We start from the raw sequence: 21,116 nt of genomic DNA, 5'->3' as shown, positions 1-21,116 counted from the left end.
GAGTATACAGTAGATGGATGGAACTGGAAAAGCTTATTAGTTGATCATCAGCAAGTGGGACCACCTCTATAAAAGTGCAAGTTTTGGCAGTTTAATGGTCGGAAGTGTCAAAATAAGAAAACAATCTTGGAGGGGTTCAAGACCATTCGCAAACAATTCTACATTCTACAGTGAGTAACATTATTTACTAGTGAGAAATATTCAAGGCATCCTTTCTAGAAAATGAAAAATATCAACAGTCACATCATGCAGTGCTCAGAGAAATAATTTTTCTAAGTTTGTAAAGTTGGATCTGGATATACCACAAGACTTCTGGAACAATGTCCTAGGGATGAGTACTTGGTGGAGATGTTTAGATATAATGTGCATCGCATGAACAGCATATCAGCAGAAAACCTTGCTCACTAGACCAGTTTTGTCAAGTTTTTGCCACAATTCGTGGCAAAAATATGATGAAAAGTGTGCAGAAAGCAAACTGCTTTTCCCTGCAGGACCAGAAATGACATCATTGAGGTCCTACGCTCCAAAGGAGGATATTACATTGAGGCTAAGAGACCTGCAATGATGTCATGCTCACAGTAGTGATAGGAAGTCCGGCTCTTCTTAGTGAGGTGGATCATTGGGCTCCACTCACTAAGAAGAGTCGGCTCTTCTAGTTCCTGAACGGCTCCCTATTAAATATGTAATAGGGAACCTCGGCCCAGCCAGCCAGTCACTCCACTCTACTTTTAACCCCATTTTATCAGGCTAAAGTGTGTGTGTGGTGTGAACTGATTAGGGGGGGGGGGGGTTAAGTTATCTATCTGCTCACTGAAGGAAGAGCTGACTCCTGGTGTTCACGTGAAGAGAGCAAAGGTGGAAGATGACAGGGCTGCTGACATTGAGGTGAGGGTGAAAATGGGGGATAACTGAATGAGGAGATGGTCTGTTTGAGGAGAGGAGAAAACATGGAAGGTCCTTCTCATTTTAAAATATGGTGGGTGGTTTGGGTGGCCATGGGCCGCCTAGCTGGCTTGGACCCCGAGCTACCACCCAAAGCACCTATATTATAATCCATTGCTCCATGTATCCTTTCGAATTTTCATAAAATATATAGTGACACACTGGAATCTGTTTTGTGCTTCTCTCTAACGGAGCTGGTCGTAGTCTCCTGTACATCAAGAAAGACCAAACAACTGAGACCATTTTCTGCAGAATCAAAAAATGTTGACATATGGGACACTACGCTGCCTGATTACTACAATATAACGTTGGCGTCACATAAGGAAGTAGTAATGGAACCTTTTATATTGCTACATCAGCTTACGGCCGTAATGCCGGTAGGAAAAATCCACTTCTTGTTTCCAAAACTATCATTTAAGAAGTGATGAATCAACAGATCTGCCTAGAGGAAGCAACGAGTGTAATATTATCAGTTGTGTAACAGAAATGAGTAAGAGAACAGCCATAGATCAATCTGAACTAACATGAATCTCTGCACTGATCGTCTTCTCTTTCACCTCTAATCTAGTTCTACTGTCTGATTCCAAGAATAGTAGAAGAACAAGTTCAGGGATCCCGCCAAGCAAATCGTAAAGAGTCTCCTCTGCCAAGATCGTACTTCCTGGAGAGTACGTATGACGCGAGGAGACAGATGGTACGACGCCTGTTTACAACAACAAGGCATCAGGCAGATGATAGAAGGTTTATGTACAAAAAGTTCCTGGGCAAGAGCATAGTGCCAAGGTGTCCTCATGTCTGTCAGCTGCTCGTCTCCATAACTCTACATGACCCGGTCAATACAGTCCACTCCTGTAATAACATCTATACCAACCAGTATAGCAACTGTCCAATGTGACCGTCTTTTTATAGATTCAGCCCTGACATTCCTATTTTTCTAGGATTGAGCAATTGACTCCTGGCTGCTACTACAATCCTGGAGAGGAGCCAAAGTTTCGCGCTCCACCACAGTTATCATATCAGTCATCGGACACTTTCACTTTTACTCACATTGCATTCACAGATATTACATGGAGAAACGTTTTAAGAAACTTTACTTAGAACTTTGTTGAAGCACCTCTGGCAAGTCTAGAATGTGATGGCACAAGAATTGCACCACTGAATTTGGGGATTTTTAGGCAATTTTCTTTGAAGTTGCACTCAAGCTTTATCGGGTTGGATGGGGGACATTCATGGTTTCTCCACTGGCTACTGGCTGGGTCACTCCCATGTTGTCCTGACTGTGTGTCTATGGTCATTGTCTTGTTGGGAGAAGAACATTTGGCCTGAGGTCCAATACACTCTGGATCAGGGTTTGTACTTTGCTCCATTTATCCCCTGAAAAACACCCCATAGCATGATTGAAAGTTCTGGTATTGGGCAGGTGTTAAGTGTTGTATGGTTTCCTCTTGACATGATACTCAGATTTGAAGCCAAAAGGTTCAATCTAAGTTTCTGTTACAAAGCCCAGAATGGGCGAGCGCTGACTGACCCATGCAAATTTGACCATGTTTTCTCCTCTGGTATATCACTCCTGTCCATTTTCCTAGTTATAACCCTAGTCCCTGCTCCAGATCATATGACTGCTTTATCATTACTACAGCCGCCATGTACAGGGTTGAGTATCATTATTATGACCATCCCCAAACAATGATGCCTGGGACCCTGAGGTTGCGGCTACACGTCGCGTTTATATTGTGTTTTGAAACGCATCACAACAGCTGATGAGAGGTGAGTTGCCCAATTACATTACTGTTAACATTTGTGTTTTCAAAACTCAATGTAAACATGATGTTAACAGTGATGTAATTGGGCAAATCACCTCTCCTCTGCTGTTGTGATGCGTTTCAAAATGCAATGAAAACGCAACATGTCACCGTACGCTTAGCTATGAATGAAATCATGTGCCATGTGCAATCTTCTGGGGTATATGAAAGTGGTGGTGAACCTATGGCCAGGGGGCACTCAGAGCCCTTTCTGTGGGCACCGAGCCCTTCACCCCAACACAGAGTTTCCCAGACAGGACTCAAGGCTTCATCCTGTTATCTAATACAGCCCAGGACGTGCCATGCTCAGCGCCATTTTAAAGCAACATCCTTGGCTTCCAGGGCTACAAGACGAACAAGAAGGTGTGGATAGAGATGGATTATTGTTGGAGCTCCTGCTTTGGGAACCCTAATTGTTCCGTTTCATGGTACCCTGGAGGGAAACTACGATCCAAATTTCTCCATCTTCTTTCTATTGTATTGGTGTCCTCAGGACGCCAATACGATTGAAACCTGTGATACAGCAGGGATCAATAGGTTGCTGCTTAAATTGTCATGTTGGCACTTTCCAACATATAAGTGGGTTTTGGTTGTACTTTGGGCACTCTATGTCCACAAAGTTGTCCATCACTTGTATATGGTTGGCTCACTTGTATATGGGGTCGGGTGTCATAAAGTTACATATGACCACCTTGTTTACATGGGGAAAATTTGCAAATGTCCTTTCCCTTCTTCAGCGGATCATGCATGTCTTTAAAGGCACTGTATACCTGGCTTGCTGGCTTGCAAGGGCAATCTCTCAAGGGATGATGGTCGGCTATCAGACCACCGCTGGTAGTATATCACCTTGTGAGAGATTTAACGATTACTACTTCTGAGTATAATTAATGCTGAAATTAGATCTCCAGCCGGAGGGTTTGGCATTTTACACACTTGATCCTCTTGAATAGCAGCTGAGCTGCAGTACACCAGCAAAGCCACTGCACAGCATATGGCGCTGTCTCTTTCTTACACTGTGTACAGATCCATCAGGAGATCCAGATGATGTAGTTGGATATGTCGGGCCCTTACCGATGTGATACCGATGAACTATCCTAAGGCCTTTTACCTACTAACCATGAATATATCAACTATAAGAGCCATAAAAGTTAACTGTCTATACTCTTGCAGGGCCAGTACGAGGTGTTTTGGTGCCTCAGGCAGCCTCCTGCCCTTGTAGGAGCAATTTACAAACTGGTTTACTTGCTAATAAAAAAAATACTTAACTAGTAATCCCAGTGACTCATGGGTGAAACGGTTTCTCCAGAAAAGTAACCTGCCAACTACTCAGAGTCCTCGACTTCCCTTTTCTAATTCATGTAACAAGTTATAATTAGACCGTCATTATGATTTCTCCAGAAAACCGCAAAGATTACAGCAGAGTAAGCTTTGGTCAGGGGGGCAGATATATGGGGTTCAGAGGGTTCATTTACATCCAGAATCTGGGAGATTCTAGCACATGAGAGGACACCAGTATTAAATCGGCACAAGGTATATGGGGGCTTTGTGATAAATTTAAAATGGTGGACAAGGAGACGCAGGTTACGTCCTGACTGATTGCTTCTGCAGCTATTCTCATCATGTATAACAAGAGACAGGGTCGGCTCCAGGTTTCAGTAGGCCACTTGGCGACAGAGCCCCAGTGGGCCCCTTTGCAGTGAACTCACATGGCAGCATTAACAATTCAGAAACTGAAACGGTCTCCTGTTCCATAAAATATTCCCTAGTTTATCAACCCAAAGAGTCCCCTCATGGTTATTTTATATACAGCCCCCTCACCCCCCCATGGAATCCTTATGTACAGCCTTATGTGGGCCCCCCAGCAGCTCTGGGCCCCGGCCACTTGTCCATGTATGCTCAGTGCTTGCGCCGGCCCTGACAACAGAAATCACTTACAATGATCAAATCATTCTGACTCTTTCCTGCTTTCTCACTAGTCGCTTGCCATTGTTGACACATGACCTCCATGGCCACAGCGCCAGACTCAGAGATGATACAACATAAGCATTATAAGTTGTCAATATCAAGTGTCAGGCAGAGGAATACCATGACATTTCTTTGCATTACCAGCAGCATGACAATTTAATCAACAACAATTTGTGTTTACACTCTTACTCTTAGTTCTACCTATAAAATGAACCCCTCCACAAACCATGTGTCCAGATCACGGCCCCATTGTGGCCATATGAATGAGGCCTTAAGGTGAAGATCCAATAGTCCTCAAGTGTTAGGAGGAGTTTCCTGCAACCCCCTCCCATGGTGGGAGTGTTAACACGTTCTATGGCTTGTTTTTAAGCAGTCCGTTAAATAACGCATACGTTTTTGACTCGTTTTAATTAAGACAATTGGTAAAACCGGTCAAAAACTGATGCGTTTTCAAAAAACGCATGCATTTTTTAAACACATGCGTTTTTTAACGGGCTGTTTAAAAACGGCCCAAAAATGGGTTCAAAACGCCACGTGTGCCGCCGAATGGATATCTCGGAAATGTTTCGAAATACTAGAAAGATGTTTGTGTGGCCCCATTATACTGTTCCATTATTCTTTTCGTCATGATTCTGATCGTGTAACCATCATTTTGCATTTTGCATTTTTTTGCACGTTTGACAAGTGATCAGATACACTACATGAGTAGTATTGCAGTTAAAAAAAAATTTTTAATGGGAAAAGACCGACCTATAGATGTGAATGTAGTAGGATGCAGTAACATAAACCACATCTATTGGAAGAAACGGGATTAACAATGGAAGTGGCACTTCCCGCACTGAGTCTACAACCAGGGTCTAATATGGTGGCAGTGATAGCTTCTTGAGTGAGTATTGGAAGATATTTTTTAATAATGGATGTAATTTGTTGATATTCAGTATGGTAGGTTCTTTAGATTCAGTATTTCTAGCAGTACTGCTAGTTTAGTAGAGATAATTCTGTCTACTCTTGGTGGAAACTATTTGTTTAGCTCTATGTAAATTGGGCTGGGAGTTCCCCCCATGTCAAGGACTTGTGTCAATTTGATGTTGTTGATGTTTGTATTGTTCAGGAGTGGTGTGGGCTCTTTTATCACTTACATTTTCTCCTATAGGTAGGTTTTTGGTGACAGGTCTGGAGTGGAAACTATCTTCGCATAGAATTGTGTTGGCCGCAGATGATTTACGATAAAGTGACGCGACTACTTGTCCACTGATCAAGTCTGAATGAAGATGAAGATCTAAGAAGGACATGTCCGTAATATCCTGCTGGTAAGTACAATGTTCAAGGAAAGCTCATCGGTGACAGGACCCTGCCAGATTTACAGACAGTCGTCGATGTATCTCCCATACCATCAAATACTGTGAATGTAGGGATTGTGATCAGAAAAAAGGTAAAGTTTATCCCACTAAGGACGTTATATGTCAGAAACGCGGCAGCCACGTCCCTACTATCATTCTTTGCTTTTAATCGCATGGAATAAAGATTTACTATTATTATTACTATTTCCTATTTAACTTAGTCATGCTGGTGGATCCTTTCATATGGAGTTTCCCTTACTAGAAAAGCACATTGTTTCTTCTGGTCTAGCGCCTGACCTTATCACGGCTGATGTCCATTTGTCCATCAGCTATGCCGTTTTTTCTTTTTTCCATGCATGTCATATTCTCATGCCCCCCCCCCCCCATACCCACCCATACCCATGGCTTCCACTATACTTTAATTCTCATAGCTCCCTCCTTACTCCTATTCTCTTGGCTCCCTCTAGTCTTCTATTCTCCTGACTCCATCCATATCCCTAATCTCATGGCTCCCCACATATCCCTATTCTCCAGGCTTCCATTATACTCCTATTCTCATGGCTCCCACCATAACTCTATTCTCATGGCTCCCCACATACCCCTATTCTCCAGGCTTCCATTATACTCCTATTCTCATGGCTACCTCCATACCTCTATTCTCATGGCTACCTCCATACCTCTATTCTCATGGCTACCTCCATACCTCTATTCTCATGGCTACCTCCATACCTCTATTCTCATGGCTACCTCCATACCTCTATTCTCATGGCTACCTCCATACCTCTATTCTCATGGCTACCTCCATACCTCTATTCTCATGGCTACCTCCATACCCTGTTTCCCCGAAAATAAGACAGTGTCTTATATTAATTTTTGCTCCTTAAGAGGCACTAGGTCTTATTTTCAGGGGATGTCTTATTTGTCCATGAAGAAGAATTTACATTTATTGGTGAACAAATAATCAACTTCTAAAACATCCTTATAGCTCTCCAAACTCTGAATTATTGGAATATTTGGCCCTAACCTCTCATATTTAGCAATAGTACCTTCTTTAAATGACCACTTCATGTCCAGTAGTTGCTTGTAGCTTATTGGTCCTGCAACAGTCAGTAATTTTATTCTGCAATTCTTCACCCATGTCACAACCTATTGCAGCATCTAAAAAATCTACAAATACTAATGTACGGCTTGGGGGGAGATGTAGCAATGTCTGCCACTAGGTCTTATTTTCAGGGGAGGCCTTATATTTCTAAGATTGAACAAAATTGTACTAGGTCTTATTTTTGGGGGATGTCTTATTTTAGGGGAAACAGGGTACCTATATTCTCATGGCTACCTCCATACCCCTATTCTTATGGCTCCCCACATATCCCTAATCTCATGGCTACCTCCATACCTCTATTCTCATGGCTACCTCCATACCTCTATTCTCATGGCTACCTCCATACCTCTATTCTCATGGCTACCTCCATACCTCTATTCTCATGGCTACCTCCATACCTCTATTCTCATGGCTACCTCCATACCCCTATTCTTATGGCTCCCCACATATCCCTAATCTCATGGCTACCTCCATACCTCTATTCTCATGGCTACCTCCATACCTCTATTCTCATGGCTACCTCCATACCTCTATTCTCATGGCTACCTCCATACCTCTATTCTCATGGCTACCTCCATACCTCTATTCTCATGGCTACCTCCATACCTCTATTCTCATGGCTACCTCCATACCCTTTTCTTTCATGGCTCCTTCCATATCCCTATTCTCATTGTTAATCAATTCCAGACTATTAGTGGTGATCGGTTATACAGAAACAAGTCTCCATCTGTGAGTCTGACCCATCCTGGTGGAACAAGTCAAACTCCGAACAATCCCATAACTCCATCTCCTCCATTGTTGGTGGTACCATGACAAGTCCATACCAACCTAGTGACACATTGCATAAGACGTATCTCGCTTCCTCCATCCATCAGTTATGATATAATCACATACTCACACAATGTGGCCTGACGTCCATTAATATATATATATATATGTCAGTCACATAGCTGTCACATTACCTAACCCTTACATAACTGTCCTGACTATAAGTCAAGTTGATGCCACCAAGTGATAATACTGGATGGTAACTAAATTGGGAAAATCTGAAACAAAGTTGTGCTGTACAAATCTGTAGATCCAATATCTGATCCACTTCTCTGTTACGGCATTTTTGAGTTCTTACTAGAACAAATTTGCTGCATTTCTACCCTAGGTGAATAATGATTATGCCCCCCTAACTCCTATATTATGTAGGACACATGTATAGGTATCACAGAGTTATCACTGTACAGGGATAATACACACAGTGATGTCACAGTACAGGGATAATACACACAGTGATGCCACAGTACAGGGATAACACACACAGTGATGTCACAGTACAGGGATAATACACACAGTGATGTCACAGTACAGGGATAATACACACAGTGATGTCACAGTACAGGGATAATACACACAGTGATGTCATAGTACAGGGATAATACACACAGTGATGTCACAGTACAAGAATAATACACACAGTGATGTCACAGTACAGAGATAATACACACAGTGATGTCACAGTACAGGGATAATACACACAGTGATGTCACAGTACAGGGATAATACACACAGTGATGTCACAGTTCAGGGATAATACACACAGTGATGTCACAGTACAGGTATAATACACACAGGGATGTTACAGTACAGGGATAATACACACAGTGATGTCACAGTACAGGGATAATACACACAGTGATGTCACAGTACAGGGATAATACACACAGTGATGTCACAGTACAGGGATAATACACACAGTGATGTCACAGTACAGGGGTAATACACACAGTGATGTCACAGTACAGGGATAATACATACAGTGATGTCACAGTACAGGGATAATACACACAGTGATGTCATAGTACAGGGATAATACACACAGTGATGTCACAGTACAGGGATAATACACACAGTGATGTCACAGTACAGGGGTAATACACACAGTGATGTCACAGTACAGGGGTAATACACACAGTGATGTCACAGTACAGGGATAATACACACAGTGATGTCACAGTACAGAGATAATACACACAGTGATGTCACAGTGCAGGGATAATACACAGTGATGTCACAGTACAGAGATAATACACACAGTGATGTCACTGAGATAATAAACTCTCTATTCCATACATAGAATATGGAGGAATCTAGAACAGTGCTTGCATTATTGGTGTGTCCATCAAACTGAAAAGTCTGCTATAGGGAGTTACCCCATATATGGCAGGTAAGTCAAGGTCTCTGTATGCAGTAAACACATAGAAAACAATCGCTGTGTCCTTAAGAAGAGGTTGAAATAAGTATCTGTGAGGTGAGTGATACATACCATACATGTCTATATCTGCTGACACGGTCGCGACTGCAGGAATGCAAAACACTATTTTTCTGTTATCTGATAAAAATACAGAGTTGTGAGAAAACAAACTTTTAGGGCAGATTAAAAAACAGGTGAGAATTTGCATTACCACAGAATCCATGAGCAAAGTATCTCCGGAGGTGTAACATACGGGGGTGGGAACCGGTGTGGTCACATTTAGGATCAGTCCGCACCCTCATACAGGAGGCCGGTACTATGAAGCATATATAGTACAGTATATACGGTCCCTTGGCCCAGGATTTGGATTGGGGCCCAGCAGTTTCAGGTTACACCTCTGTACATCGTAGGTTCATAGAGTTCTTGGTATATAAATGTCAAAGATTCCATTCACTGCAAATACCTGCGCTAGAATCCATTACCTTGGGGGCCACAAGGGAAGATTCTCCCCTGTATTATACCATAAGCCCTGATATGACAGGAAATCTATCCCCAAAATCCATCATGATAAACCAGGGACATTACTCATAGATCCAGGCACTGTGACTGTTGTAATCATATTATATTTATCATCCATGGCCTTCTCCCTTCTAAAATCAACTTTTTAAATTATGCTAATGACCCTGAAGGGATTCTAGAGGTATTTTCACAGTCCTTCTGTGTGTGCTGAGAGAGCTGGGGTAGATAATATAACAGATTGTGGAGCTACAGCATGGAGGGGCTCTGGTAATGTTCTCAGAGCCCATGAGGCTCATTAGCATAATGTTACAAATTGATGTTAGAAGGAAGGAGGTCATGGATAACAAACATAAGATTATTACCACAGTCACGGTGCCTGGATCTATGAGTAATGTCCCTGGTTTATCATGATGGATTTTGATGGTAGACTTTCTTTAAAGTGGCTGCTTTTGGATTTTCCCACTATGTCCATTTATCTTGTCTCCAAAGAAAAGGGTCTACTTACTCTACCACTAAGACCCCTGGCTACCAGGAGAACATGTTGTGCAGAACCTGAATGTTCTGTATGAATGACCCAAGTTCTTTTGGAGTTTCACTACAGCTATCTCCTACAGACCCACAGAAGTGAGTGGAGTACTGGATAAATAGTGGGAAAAATCTTTTTTAAAGCAAATCAGGCAATATACACTCCTGAAAATGGACTCTGAGATGTTTTGTACATTATTCTTATTAGTGTGCAGCATGCTTTACAGGAGTCTCCTACCATACTGATATTAATGACCTATCCGTAGGACGGCTCGTGAAGATCAGTGGAGAACACTTGAGAATCAGCAACATCCGGCTCTTTTCTGTGTATATTATCCATGTTTTTTTGTGCTGGGATCAGATAAATGTACCTGAGGGAGGGGCTCTAAAAAACCCTATTGGTGCCTTCACACGATTGGCTTTGACTCCGTATTGAAACAGAATCAACGGAGAGATTTATCACAAGTCTCTTAGAGCAGATCTGTTCTAGTTGCCCATGGCAACCAATCAGAGCTCAGCTTTCATTTTCCCACAGCGGTTTATAAAATTAAAGCTGAGCGCTGATTGGTTTCCATGGGCAACTAGAACAGTTTTACCTCAGAAACTTGATGATAAATCTCCCCCAAAGTGTACAGGGGTGGGACATGGCTGATCGCATATTCGTTTCTAAGCAAACGCATGCAATCAGCAACCGGCCCCCGGTGTTACCAATCGTACGTGTTCCCATAGAAAGGCATATCCGATCAGCAGTGGCTCAACCCCGGGCACTTTGATTCCTTTTTTAAACTGAGTCAAAGCGTAATCATATGATGGCACCCTTAGGGTGATGCCACAAGTGGCGTTTTGAACATGTTTTTGGCCCGTTTTTAAGCAGTCCGTCAAAAAACACATAGAATTTTTTGAAAATGCATCAGTTTTTGACAGGTTTGACCAATTATCTTAATTCAAACTAGTCAAAAATGCATGCGTTTTTTGACGGACTGCTTAAAAACGGGCCAAAAACGGGTTCAAAACATGCGTTCATCACCCTTAAAGAACAAGAAAAATATATTTATAAAAAAAATCACACTCACAACTGCTATGGGTCCTGGAGATTGCAAGGGGGTCCCACACTAACATCCCAAGGATTCCAATATAGTTTAAATGAATGGCAAAGCAGGAAGCAATAGACTTCTTGCTCTACCATTCAGAGGGGATCTATGCATTGGAGGACCCCCAGAAATAATTTTGTTTGGGGTCACCGTAATACATCTATTTCAAAAATCTATTTGTTGATTGGGCTAATACCGTCAAAAAGTTACATGTTGTCATGTAAAAGATGATCAGCTATTTCTTTTGATCCACCCTCCCTAAAAACAAGCACACACAGCTTGGCCAAGCATATTTTGAATGGGAACAGATATTGCTGACTTTGCTAAAATTTGGTATGGGACCTTACATTTTTCATAATGAGATGATGGTGTTACGGATGGATCATGACATGGATGTGGTGAGTTTACAAGATGGGAAAGTGTTGAACAGGGGCCACCTTGTCCTGTGTTATCCATATGTCATAGTTTTACATAAGAAAAGGGGTGGTCCTGGGGGGGGGGGTGCCTATAAATTCACCACAGTCACAGGGATCTGTCAGTGTAGATATTTTATTACTGTAGTATATGAAATATCCTATATATATGGCATGATTAAAGGCAAGCAAATATCACCTTGAAGCTCCTTCGTAGCAGGTCTACACATAACACAGAGTGAACGCAAGCGATAGTAATGACACGACAACGGAAATCATAGCAAAAATAAATGTAATAAAAAGTGTTGGGTTAAACATTTTGGCAGGTAACATACATAATACACAAGGAACCATTCCGGCCATTACAGACATTGAGGTCCATCTACTGATCCAGTATGAAAGACTTTTAGCAGCAAAAACTTCTCCTGTTAACTTGACCCTGGAAGTTACCATCTTAAAGGGATCAGTGCAGCAGATAGTATCCCTTCCAGAGGTAAGTAGCAGCAGAAAATAAAATAAATGGCAGGGCATTACACTTTTGGTTTGTTCATTGATGAAATCAAAATGGCACAGTATACACAATGTATACAGTACTGGTGTAACAGATACAGTATTAGTACAAGGTATACATCATTGGTGTAACAGATACAGTACTAGTACAAAGTATACAGCACTAGTATAACTAATACAGTACTAGTACAATGTATACGGTGTGGCAGATACAGTACCAGTATAATAGATACCGTACTAGTGTAACAGATACAGTACTAGCACAAGGTATATTGTACTAGTGTAACGTATACAGTACTAGTGTAACAAATACAGTACTATACCGTACGGCAGATACAGTACTAGTACAACGCATACGGTGCGGAAGATACAGTACTAGTACAATGGATACAATACCAGCACAACGGATACAGTACTAGTATAGCGGATACAGTACCGGTACAGCAGATACAGTATCGGTACAATGGATACAGTACCAGTACAACACATACAGTATATAGACCTAACAGCACAGTATAACACTCATGAACTAGGTGTGTATATGCTACAGGTTCACAATTTCACGTCTAGGCGGAGTTCCAAGAATTTATAGTCTAAAACGTGGTACAATTGCTATAGGCAGAGGATAAAGGAATGTAAATTACATACTGGTACCAAATTTACAATTACGAGCATCCTCATAGTAAACATTTAGTAACACGGAGGACGGTCATACTAGGGATTAGTCACGTCCTACTGGTGTTGAACACTTGTCACGTCTCAGGTGACTTTAGGTTGGCACCGCTGTATTCCTTCTTTATCAAATTATTAAATCAATGGAGAGTTAGGTTAAAGGGGTTGTCCTATATTCAACACTAATCATCTATCCATAAGATGGTGATGATTGGGAGATCCACGGATAATGAGGAACGAAATGAAGGAACAGTTGCCTCTACAATTATAATCTTATGGGACGGGTGAAGATAGCCGAGGTTTGTCCTCCGCTATCTCCATTGGTCATATGACTGGCCTACAGGGTGTATGTTTGTACGTGTCATTTAGTTTCGTTCTCTCATACTTTGTAGTGGTTACACATTACTGCAAAATTTTGGACCTATTGTACAATGTCCATAGGTGGTCAGCAACGAAAGATGAGGAGCAACATCATAGAGTTCTTCCACCTTGTCGATATGAAGCGATGCCAACGTAGAAATATTCATGTGATAAAGTGCCTTCTATGCAGTGTAGTCAGTGCTAACAGAACACTGTAACCGGGTCATCAGTACTGTACAGGCACGGCAGGATGGCTATCAACGCCTCCTCTATGGAGAACAAGTGCTTGTCCTCCGCTTCCGGACAGAAACTGTGCATAAAGTTCGCTAGTCGTAGCAGATATTCGATATTGTGTCCTGCCCGACCGCTGGAGACTACGATCTGAGCTGCAATCTCTTCCTCAGGGGCCGGTCCCAAATAACCCGGATTCTGCGGGGTGGCGATATAGACTAGAACCGGAAGTACTCCCTCTTCTCCTTCATCTTGAGGGAAGAACTTGACCAGCTTTGTTATGTAGCCTCCAAGAACTGACTCTCGTATGTTCAGATACTCGAGGGAGGATTCAATTTGATCACCACGTACTTCATAAGCGATGCCCCACGTGGATTCCTGGAAGAAAGAACATAGATATGGAGTTATAGATCGGATTTATATACATATATATATATATATATATATATATATATATATATATATATACACACCTTACATCAAATTTACTATCATTAAGGCCAATGTAGTGTGAGATTGTGATCTTTTGGCACAAGCTCAAGCCTAAATCTATGGGATGTGCCTTTGTCTAAGAAGGGAAGACTACCAGGGCAATAACAGCAATGACAGATTCATATAATGTAATAAATGATAGATATTTGTGCCGTGTTATATAGGGATGATGGGGGTCCCCATCACAGGCCCCAGAGCTTGAAGAGGGTCCTAAAACCCTTCTGTCACATAACAAGACACCAGTATCGGGAGCTTTTCTACCAAATTTAGCATTTTGGTTTTAGGTTATTGGGTCCCAGGTAAATGATCTATAAATTATAACATTTCTGAATGTTAATACAATCACAGAAATCAACTCACCTCAAAATCTTCTTGTAATGTTACCACTCGGCCGGGCTGCAAATGGAAAAGAGGAATATGATGAGACCACTGGGTATTATATTGTATGTTATCTCCTATATTTTATTCCCTATCAAATTATAAACTGTTGTACTGTATATAATAATATTATGCATATTATTTATTATCATATATTGTACATTTTAGCATATCTATATTTTATATTATATACACACACACACACACATTTATATACTGTGCCATTTATATATCTATATCTCTGCATAGTATATATATATTTAACTTAATATAATGTGTAATACATATACACACATATTATATAATGTATATATATATTACACATTATATGAAGTTAAATATGATATATATGACATACCATATAGACTAGATCTGTACATTGTACTATATGCACTCCCATAATTACTATGCCTATACATTATACTCATCTGTATCCTCTCCCTCACATACTATATATACACCTCTATGACCTTTCCCATGATTACCATATCCATACATTACACGTATATATACTAGACATCCTATAGCACATATAGTATACAGCTGTGCACCCCCTGATGCTCACCATTTCTGGGCTTCCCCTATGGAAGGTGTCTCCCTGCCAGAACTTGCGGCTGTATCCAGGGATAAAACCAACTTTGCTGGCACTAAATTGAAAATCGGGTCTCCATACGAGGGAGCCATATCCGAATATCCAGAGGGACTTCTGATGGAAGGGGGTGTCCTCCATGGCAGTGCTGGGGTGGTAGTCGGGCATTGAGGCTGAGAATTGGGTAGTGCTGGTGCTGATGCAAGCCGCACATACATATATACACATGCCGGCTCTGAGACACGCCCACCCAGCGGGCCCGACCGCTCTGTAGCCAATCGCGTCGTGTTGTTATTTAGAAACCACGCCCATAGATCCATTCTGCTCTGGCGGGATTGGTGGGAATCTGTGTTTTTCACTCGGCCGGCCCCGCCCTCTCTCGCTGCTGTAAGAATGATGCAACCGCCTGAGAAGGTTTCAGCTCCGGCCGCTCATAGAGCAAAGCAGGAGGAGGATTGCATCAGGCGAGAGCTGCACAATGTATAGACTGTGTGATACCATATACTGTATGCTTAACCCCCTCATTGCTGCCATCTAAGAACATACAAGGAAAGGGCCCTGCAGCTTTAACATGTTTGTCAGCTGAATGCAAAAATTAAAAAAATGTATTTTATATTTTATGCAAATGAGCATTTCGGTGCCCCATGGGCGGGGCTGTGGGGTTAGTGCACTGGCTCTTGTACAGTTTTACACATGAGAAAAGTGCAAATGGAAGGTGCAATTCACATGTAACGCTTTATCAAGACCGCTCCATCATATGATAAGTGACCTGTAGAGAAATGGCATAGAAAAAAAACCTAGTGAAGCGGTAAATCTGGCCACACCCCTAGTGCACCAAAAAACTGATTTGCCGGATTCATTAACTTACCCCCTCACCAATGTGTGAGCACATTTCAACCAACAATGTCACTGCAAATGTCCTACCACAAGAGATATAATACATCAATGCATTAATATTACAGGTTTGTAGCTGGACTTGGATCACTAAGGGGATGTCCTCACAATGCTGTGCATTCAAGCTGCTCCCCAGCCCATCATCCTGCTGTACAATCTAACCAGAAGTACAGCAGCTCCTACTCAGAGCACAGGGTTGGGAGGGACTATGCACTATTACAGTGCATCAGAGAGCTCCAAGTCCAGCTACAATCCAGCTATAGGATATTGTAACATGGCAGCATTAGGAATGCATGGAACCAACCTGAGGTCAGGGACGCCCGGGCTGAAATAGCTGCATGCCGCTGCTGCATTAATGGAGATGGATGTAGATCACAGCCTGATACCATGTACAAAAGGTGCGGCGCTGTTATTTTACCCTCAGGTTTCACCCCTTTTCATCCATGGATTTCAACCCTTTCAAGGTTAAAGCTGTGGAAGGGGGTGCAGATGAGTCATAGTATTAACCACCCAATTTCAGGTTTTTGACCTAATTTTGACCTGTCAGGGCAGGGACCTCATAAGTCCTCTAGTAGTACATAAGCTTTTCCCAGTCTGGCGCTGCCTCAGAGGGTGTCATGTGGTATCTGGCACCAAGGTGTTATCAGCAGTTCTATGTGTTGTATAAGTTTTGACCTGTGACCTCCATTGACCAGACCTGTTTTTCCAGCAGATTCCACAGGCGCTAAATTGGAATGAGATCTCAGGAATTTGAAGGCCAAGTCATCTACTTGAGCTCTTTGTCATATCCCATGAAGCACTTTTTGCAGTGTGGCAGGACACAATGGGGAATATCTATCAGGCCCTTACTCTACCATTCGGGCTTCAAAAGTTAGCTAAATATGGAATTAGCAACATTTTGACTTCACAGAAAAGGTTAACTCCACCAGTCTCCAGTTTTTAAACCTGGGTGTGAAAGCATGAACCGGAGATTAACATTCCCATAATTCACCACATGAGCGCTGTCTGTGGTTAAAATACAATCAAACAGTTATACCTCCCTAGAGAAGGGTCTGATAAATAGTATCAGACTGATCTTTGGTGCCCACAGCGCCTGTGCGTGTCCTGACAGCTCTGTGGTGAGATTTGGGACACTAAACCATATCTCCAAATCCTTCCGGGAACAGTGAGGCAATTTTGGGTTCTGCCCTTCTAGCCAGCATCTTCTGGAGAGGAATAGGGGTGCACAATGAAAGTGGGAACAGAGAAGGGCGGCACAAGGAGAAAAGGGGGCACAATGAGAGAATATTATACTGTGTGGCAACACTTGTGGGTGGGATATGAGGCGAGACAGTGGGCATGGTCACACTTTTTGTCCCTTTATCTCCAACACAAAAGTTGTGGGTGCTTAAGTGTCTCAAATCTCCCTTTCAAGATAAACCAAATTGATCATAAAATTCTTATCTTTAGCACATTTACATAAACACAATCTCTATGGGAAATATTTATCAGGGCTTGTACCCAATGGCGTAACTAGAAGCTGATGGGCCCTGGTGTGAAGTCTGTGCCAGGCCCTGACTATAATGTATGGTTTATAGTAATAGTCTTGTCATATGGGAAAGTGACACCATAAGGGCCCCCTAAACCTCTTGGGCCCGGTTGCGACCGCACCCTCTGCACCACCTCAAGTTATGTCCCTGCTTATACCCCTGAAAACTGGCCCTAGTTTATTTTAAACTGTACGCTGCTCCACGCCAATTATGCATTCCTGCCCCGTGCCTGCGCACTAGCTATAGCCTGGCCAGTAGAACTGCCTGCCCAGATTTCCAGCAGATTTATCCAGAGCTTCCTTATTAATGCAGTGGGGAGGGGATGGGGACTACATCAGATGCTGGCACAGCTAGTGCCAGCATATGATAAATCTCTTAGCATGGGTAGGTACGGCGCATGCACAGTGGGGCATTATCTTGGCTTCACTTGACACATCAGGAGGTAAGTATAAAACTTTATTTTCATTTTTCACCATTTACACAACCTGTAGTTGGCTTAGGGTCCCAAGTCAAAGTCTCTCACCCTCAGTGGCCCATGTAGGACATCACTAGTGGTTCTACGCGTGGAGAGATGACAGTAGGAGGAGGTGATCTTCTTCCTTCTATCATTCCATTCTTTCCATTACAGTTTCCTCCCACCCACTTCTTACGTACGTACAGTACCAGGAACTAAAACTTCTCTCTCCTCTTGACAGCTTCGAAATGTCTATGCACTGCAGATATTTGTACACAACAATAAGATTAGCCGTAAAAAATCTAAATAAATCCAGTTCTCTAAAACTATGTCCATCTCATGAGCATCTTTCCCTCCCTGGAAATATCTCATAATTTTAACTGTTTTGGCAGCAGCTGCCTGGCATTGGTCACTAAAATTTAGCTCACCATTCACTAATACCCCTAAGTCTTTCTCTGCTCAGTTTTACCGAGCCATTCACCGTTTAACCCTTTCATGACCGGTCAACGTAAATTTACATTGACCAATTGTCAAGGGTGTATGGAGAGGACTCATGGGCTGAGGGCAGGTGGCTTCTGACCTGTTTGGTCCAAAAAATGTTCAAAATGGTATCAATGAAAATATCATCTTATCCTGCAAAAAATTAGACCTTGCCCAGCTCCGTACACCGAAGTATGCAATGGGTTATGGGTGTCAGAGTATGGCGAGGACTCTTTTTTTCAAAGGTACTAAGACGTATCCGAAATATATGATCTTTGTGATCAAACTGACCCAAAATATAAAGGGGATGTGTCAATTGGACCAAAATGTGAAAGACAAAAAAAAAACATAGTCCATAAGAAAAATCTGTGTTGTTAGCACCACACCTCATCTGGGATTTTTCCCTACCAGGATGTAACATTTGTCCTGCATTTGGTTAACATTAAATTTGTCCAAGATTTGGTAACATTTTAGTTGTACTATTTAATATTATTTTTGATGCAAAAACAACTTAGTTGTATAGTTTGTAGTTGTAGTTTTATTTCTGCATTCTCCAGGATTAAAAAATGTAAACCTTTTCCTTACTGGGCTCTTTCTCATTTGGTCACTCTCTCGTGGTTCAGTTTTTTACTTTCTACCTTCCACAAGCCAATGGGGCTTATTTACTAAGGGTCCGCGGATTTTCCAACATTTTCGGGGTTTGCGCGGCTATGACAGGTATTTAACAGGGGAGCAGTGCCGTGGCTGATCCAACTGATTCGGACTGAACGCTGGATTTAAATTTCAAATTGTGTCCCATCCAATGCACTTACATGCACCAGGAAGAAGAAGGTGAACGGACCTGAGCAGGGAAACGACACATGCAGGATATCGGGCGCACAATCTTAGTGAATTGCCGCACAGTGCATTATACACAATGCACTTTCGGTAAACAACTCCGGACGGGTAAGTAAATGTGCCCCAATTTTTTTTTTTAATCTGTCCATTAACAGAGACATGACGTTTTTTTATCCACCGGACAAATTCTACTTTCTAGTGACACCATTTTATATTTTGTTACGTGTCACATGATCTGTATCTGTCTGCCTCTGGCTGTATGATACCTCATTCCCTTAGTGGCCACTTATCATGCCTCCAACACACTTGTAGTGTCCCTTTTTCTGGAACCCTCATAACTTAGATGCCCCATCTCTGATAGACCAAATTATACCCCCCTTTTCTGTAGTCCTCCAGCTTATGCTTCTCTTTCTGTAGCTCCAGCACCTAATGTTGCCCTTTAGTTAGCTCTCCCTTCTTATGCACCCATTGTACATATACTGTTTCTATATTGCAGTCTGCTTCCAGCAGACTGTAATATAGATTGTCTAATGACAACTATGGGAGCCTTTAACAGGCTCCCAGCTGTCATGGCAACCGATCAGCGTCCACTGATGATGTCATGGGGTTACCAATTTCCCATGGCAGTACCAATGTAAAGCACTGGTAGGTCCCGTGAGCCCTCTCTCTACAGGTCTTGCAGCTGTACAATATAGATTATAATATAGAGAGTTTTGGCAGTAGCCTAATGCCCAAATCTTATAGGGGGCCAATTGCCACCCAAACCACCTACCAAACTTTACACCGAGAAGGACCTTTACCCCTGAAATTCTCGTACATCTGTTTCTGCTCTGAATATACTTATACACAAGAGCCATTTCAGCACCTTTGAAGGTCCTCCAAAGGTTCTGAAACCACAGCTTGAAAGCAGCAGAAGGGACACATCCTCTATTCCCAAGAAGCTGATTCTAGTATCATATGTAGGAAGTGACTGCAGACATGGAGGGGCTATAATATTCATACAGCCCAGGGCTCATGGCAGTCTGAATCCGCCCCTGGTTGCAAGGGGCTGAGGACATGACAAAGCTGTCGCTCTAGTGCTGGAGTGTAGTACCTTAGGCTCATCACTAGGGTGGTGCTGCTGCACCCTGCCTGGCACTGTGCCACCTTTCCCTGTGCTGCACTAGTCCAATATACTTAGATAACAATCCTCTAGTCCATTGTTAGTAGGTTGTCACCACACCCTGCAGTACTGTACCTAACGTCACACATAGGCGAGACTGAGTATCACCTTGTACAGGTGAGAGATAAAGTTATGTAACCAGGAGCAGTGTTTATCAATGCCAAAGTGTCACCTCCCTGCTACCTCACAGGTACTCATACTTCCCCTGCCGTCATCAAGCAATTCCTAGGCAATCAATTATACATACACTGCGTGCCAAAAATAACCTAAAAGAAGACCTGTCACTAGAATTGTACCCCCTCCCACCAGTAATATCTGCTGGTAAAGGGTTAAATGGCGCAGATGCATTTTTTGGGTAATTTCCAAGCTTTCCAGTACATAGCGTGGGATATTAAATACTGACACCAGGAAGAACAATTTCTAACACGGAAACAAACCCTCAGCTCTGTAAACGGAAAATGTAAAAAATAATGGATTTTCGAAGGAGCGAAGTGAAAAATGTAGATGGTAAATGGATAAAAGGCTGCGACGGCAAGGGGTTAAAGGTTGGTTATTGGTTTGCGTTTAGGTCAGGGCACGTGGACCCA

At 42.4% G+C, this 21,116-nt stretch overlaps 1 protein-coding gene and 1 long non-coding RNA gene across 2 annotated transcripts in view; both read right to left on the bottom strand.

Moving 5' to 3' along the window:
• The window catches only part of LOC140069531 (uncharacterized), a 31,623-nt gene extending 20,715 nt beyond the window's left edge, over positions 1-10,908 (bottom strand). Inside the window, exons 1-2 of the long non-coding RNA XR_011848798.1 lie at positions 10,809-10,908; positions 9,466-9,531 (exon numbers count right to left, since the gene is read on the bottom strand). This is a non-coding gene — a long non-coding RNA (uncharacterized lncRNA). The remainder of the gene's footprint in view (positions 1-9,465; positions 9,532-10,808) is intronic.
• Positions 10,909-12,216: 1,308 nt separating this feature from the next.
• CHAC1 (ChaC glutathione specific gamma-glutamylcyclotransferase 1) lies at positions 12,217-15,383 on the bottom strand. Its single transcript, XM_072115349.1, has 3 exons — positions 15,150-15,383; positions 14,567-14,602; positions 12,217-14,092 (listed from the first exon to the last, which is right to left on the bottom strand). Exons 1-3 carry the CDS (start codon positions 15,339-15,341, stop codon positions 13,685-13,687), a joined length of 636 nt encoding a protein of 211 aa, XP_071971450.1. The 5' UTR covers positions 15,342-15,383; the 3' UTR covers positions 12,217-13,684.
• Positions 15,384-21,116: the final 5,733 nt, after the last annotated feature.

This window comes from Engystomops pustulosus, chromosome 7 (assembly GCF_040894005.1).
Source record: "Engystomops pustulosus chromosome 7, aEngPut4.maternal, whole genome shotgun sequence".
NCBI lineage: Eukaryota > Metazoa > Chordata > Amphibia > Anura > Leptodactylidae > Engystomops > Engystomops pustulosus.
Note: the sequence above shows the minus strand (reverse complement) of the source record. Positions and strands in the feature narration are given on the sequence as shown.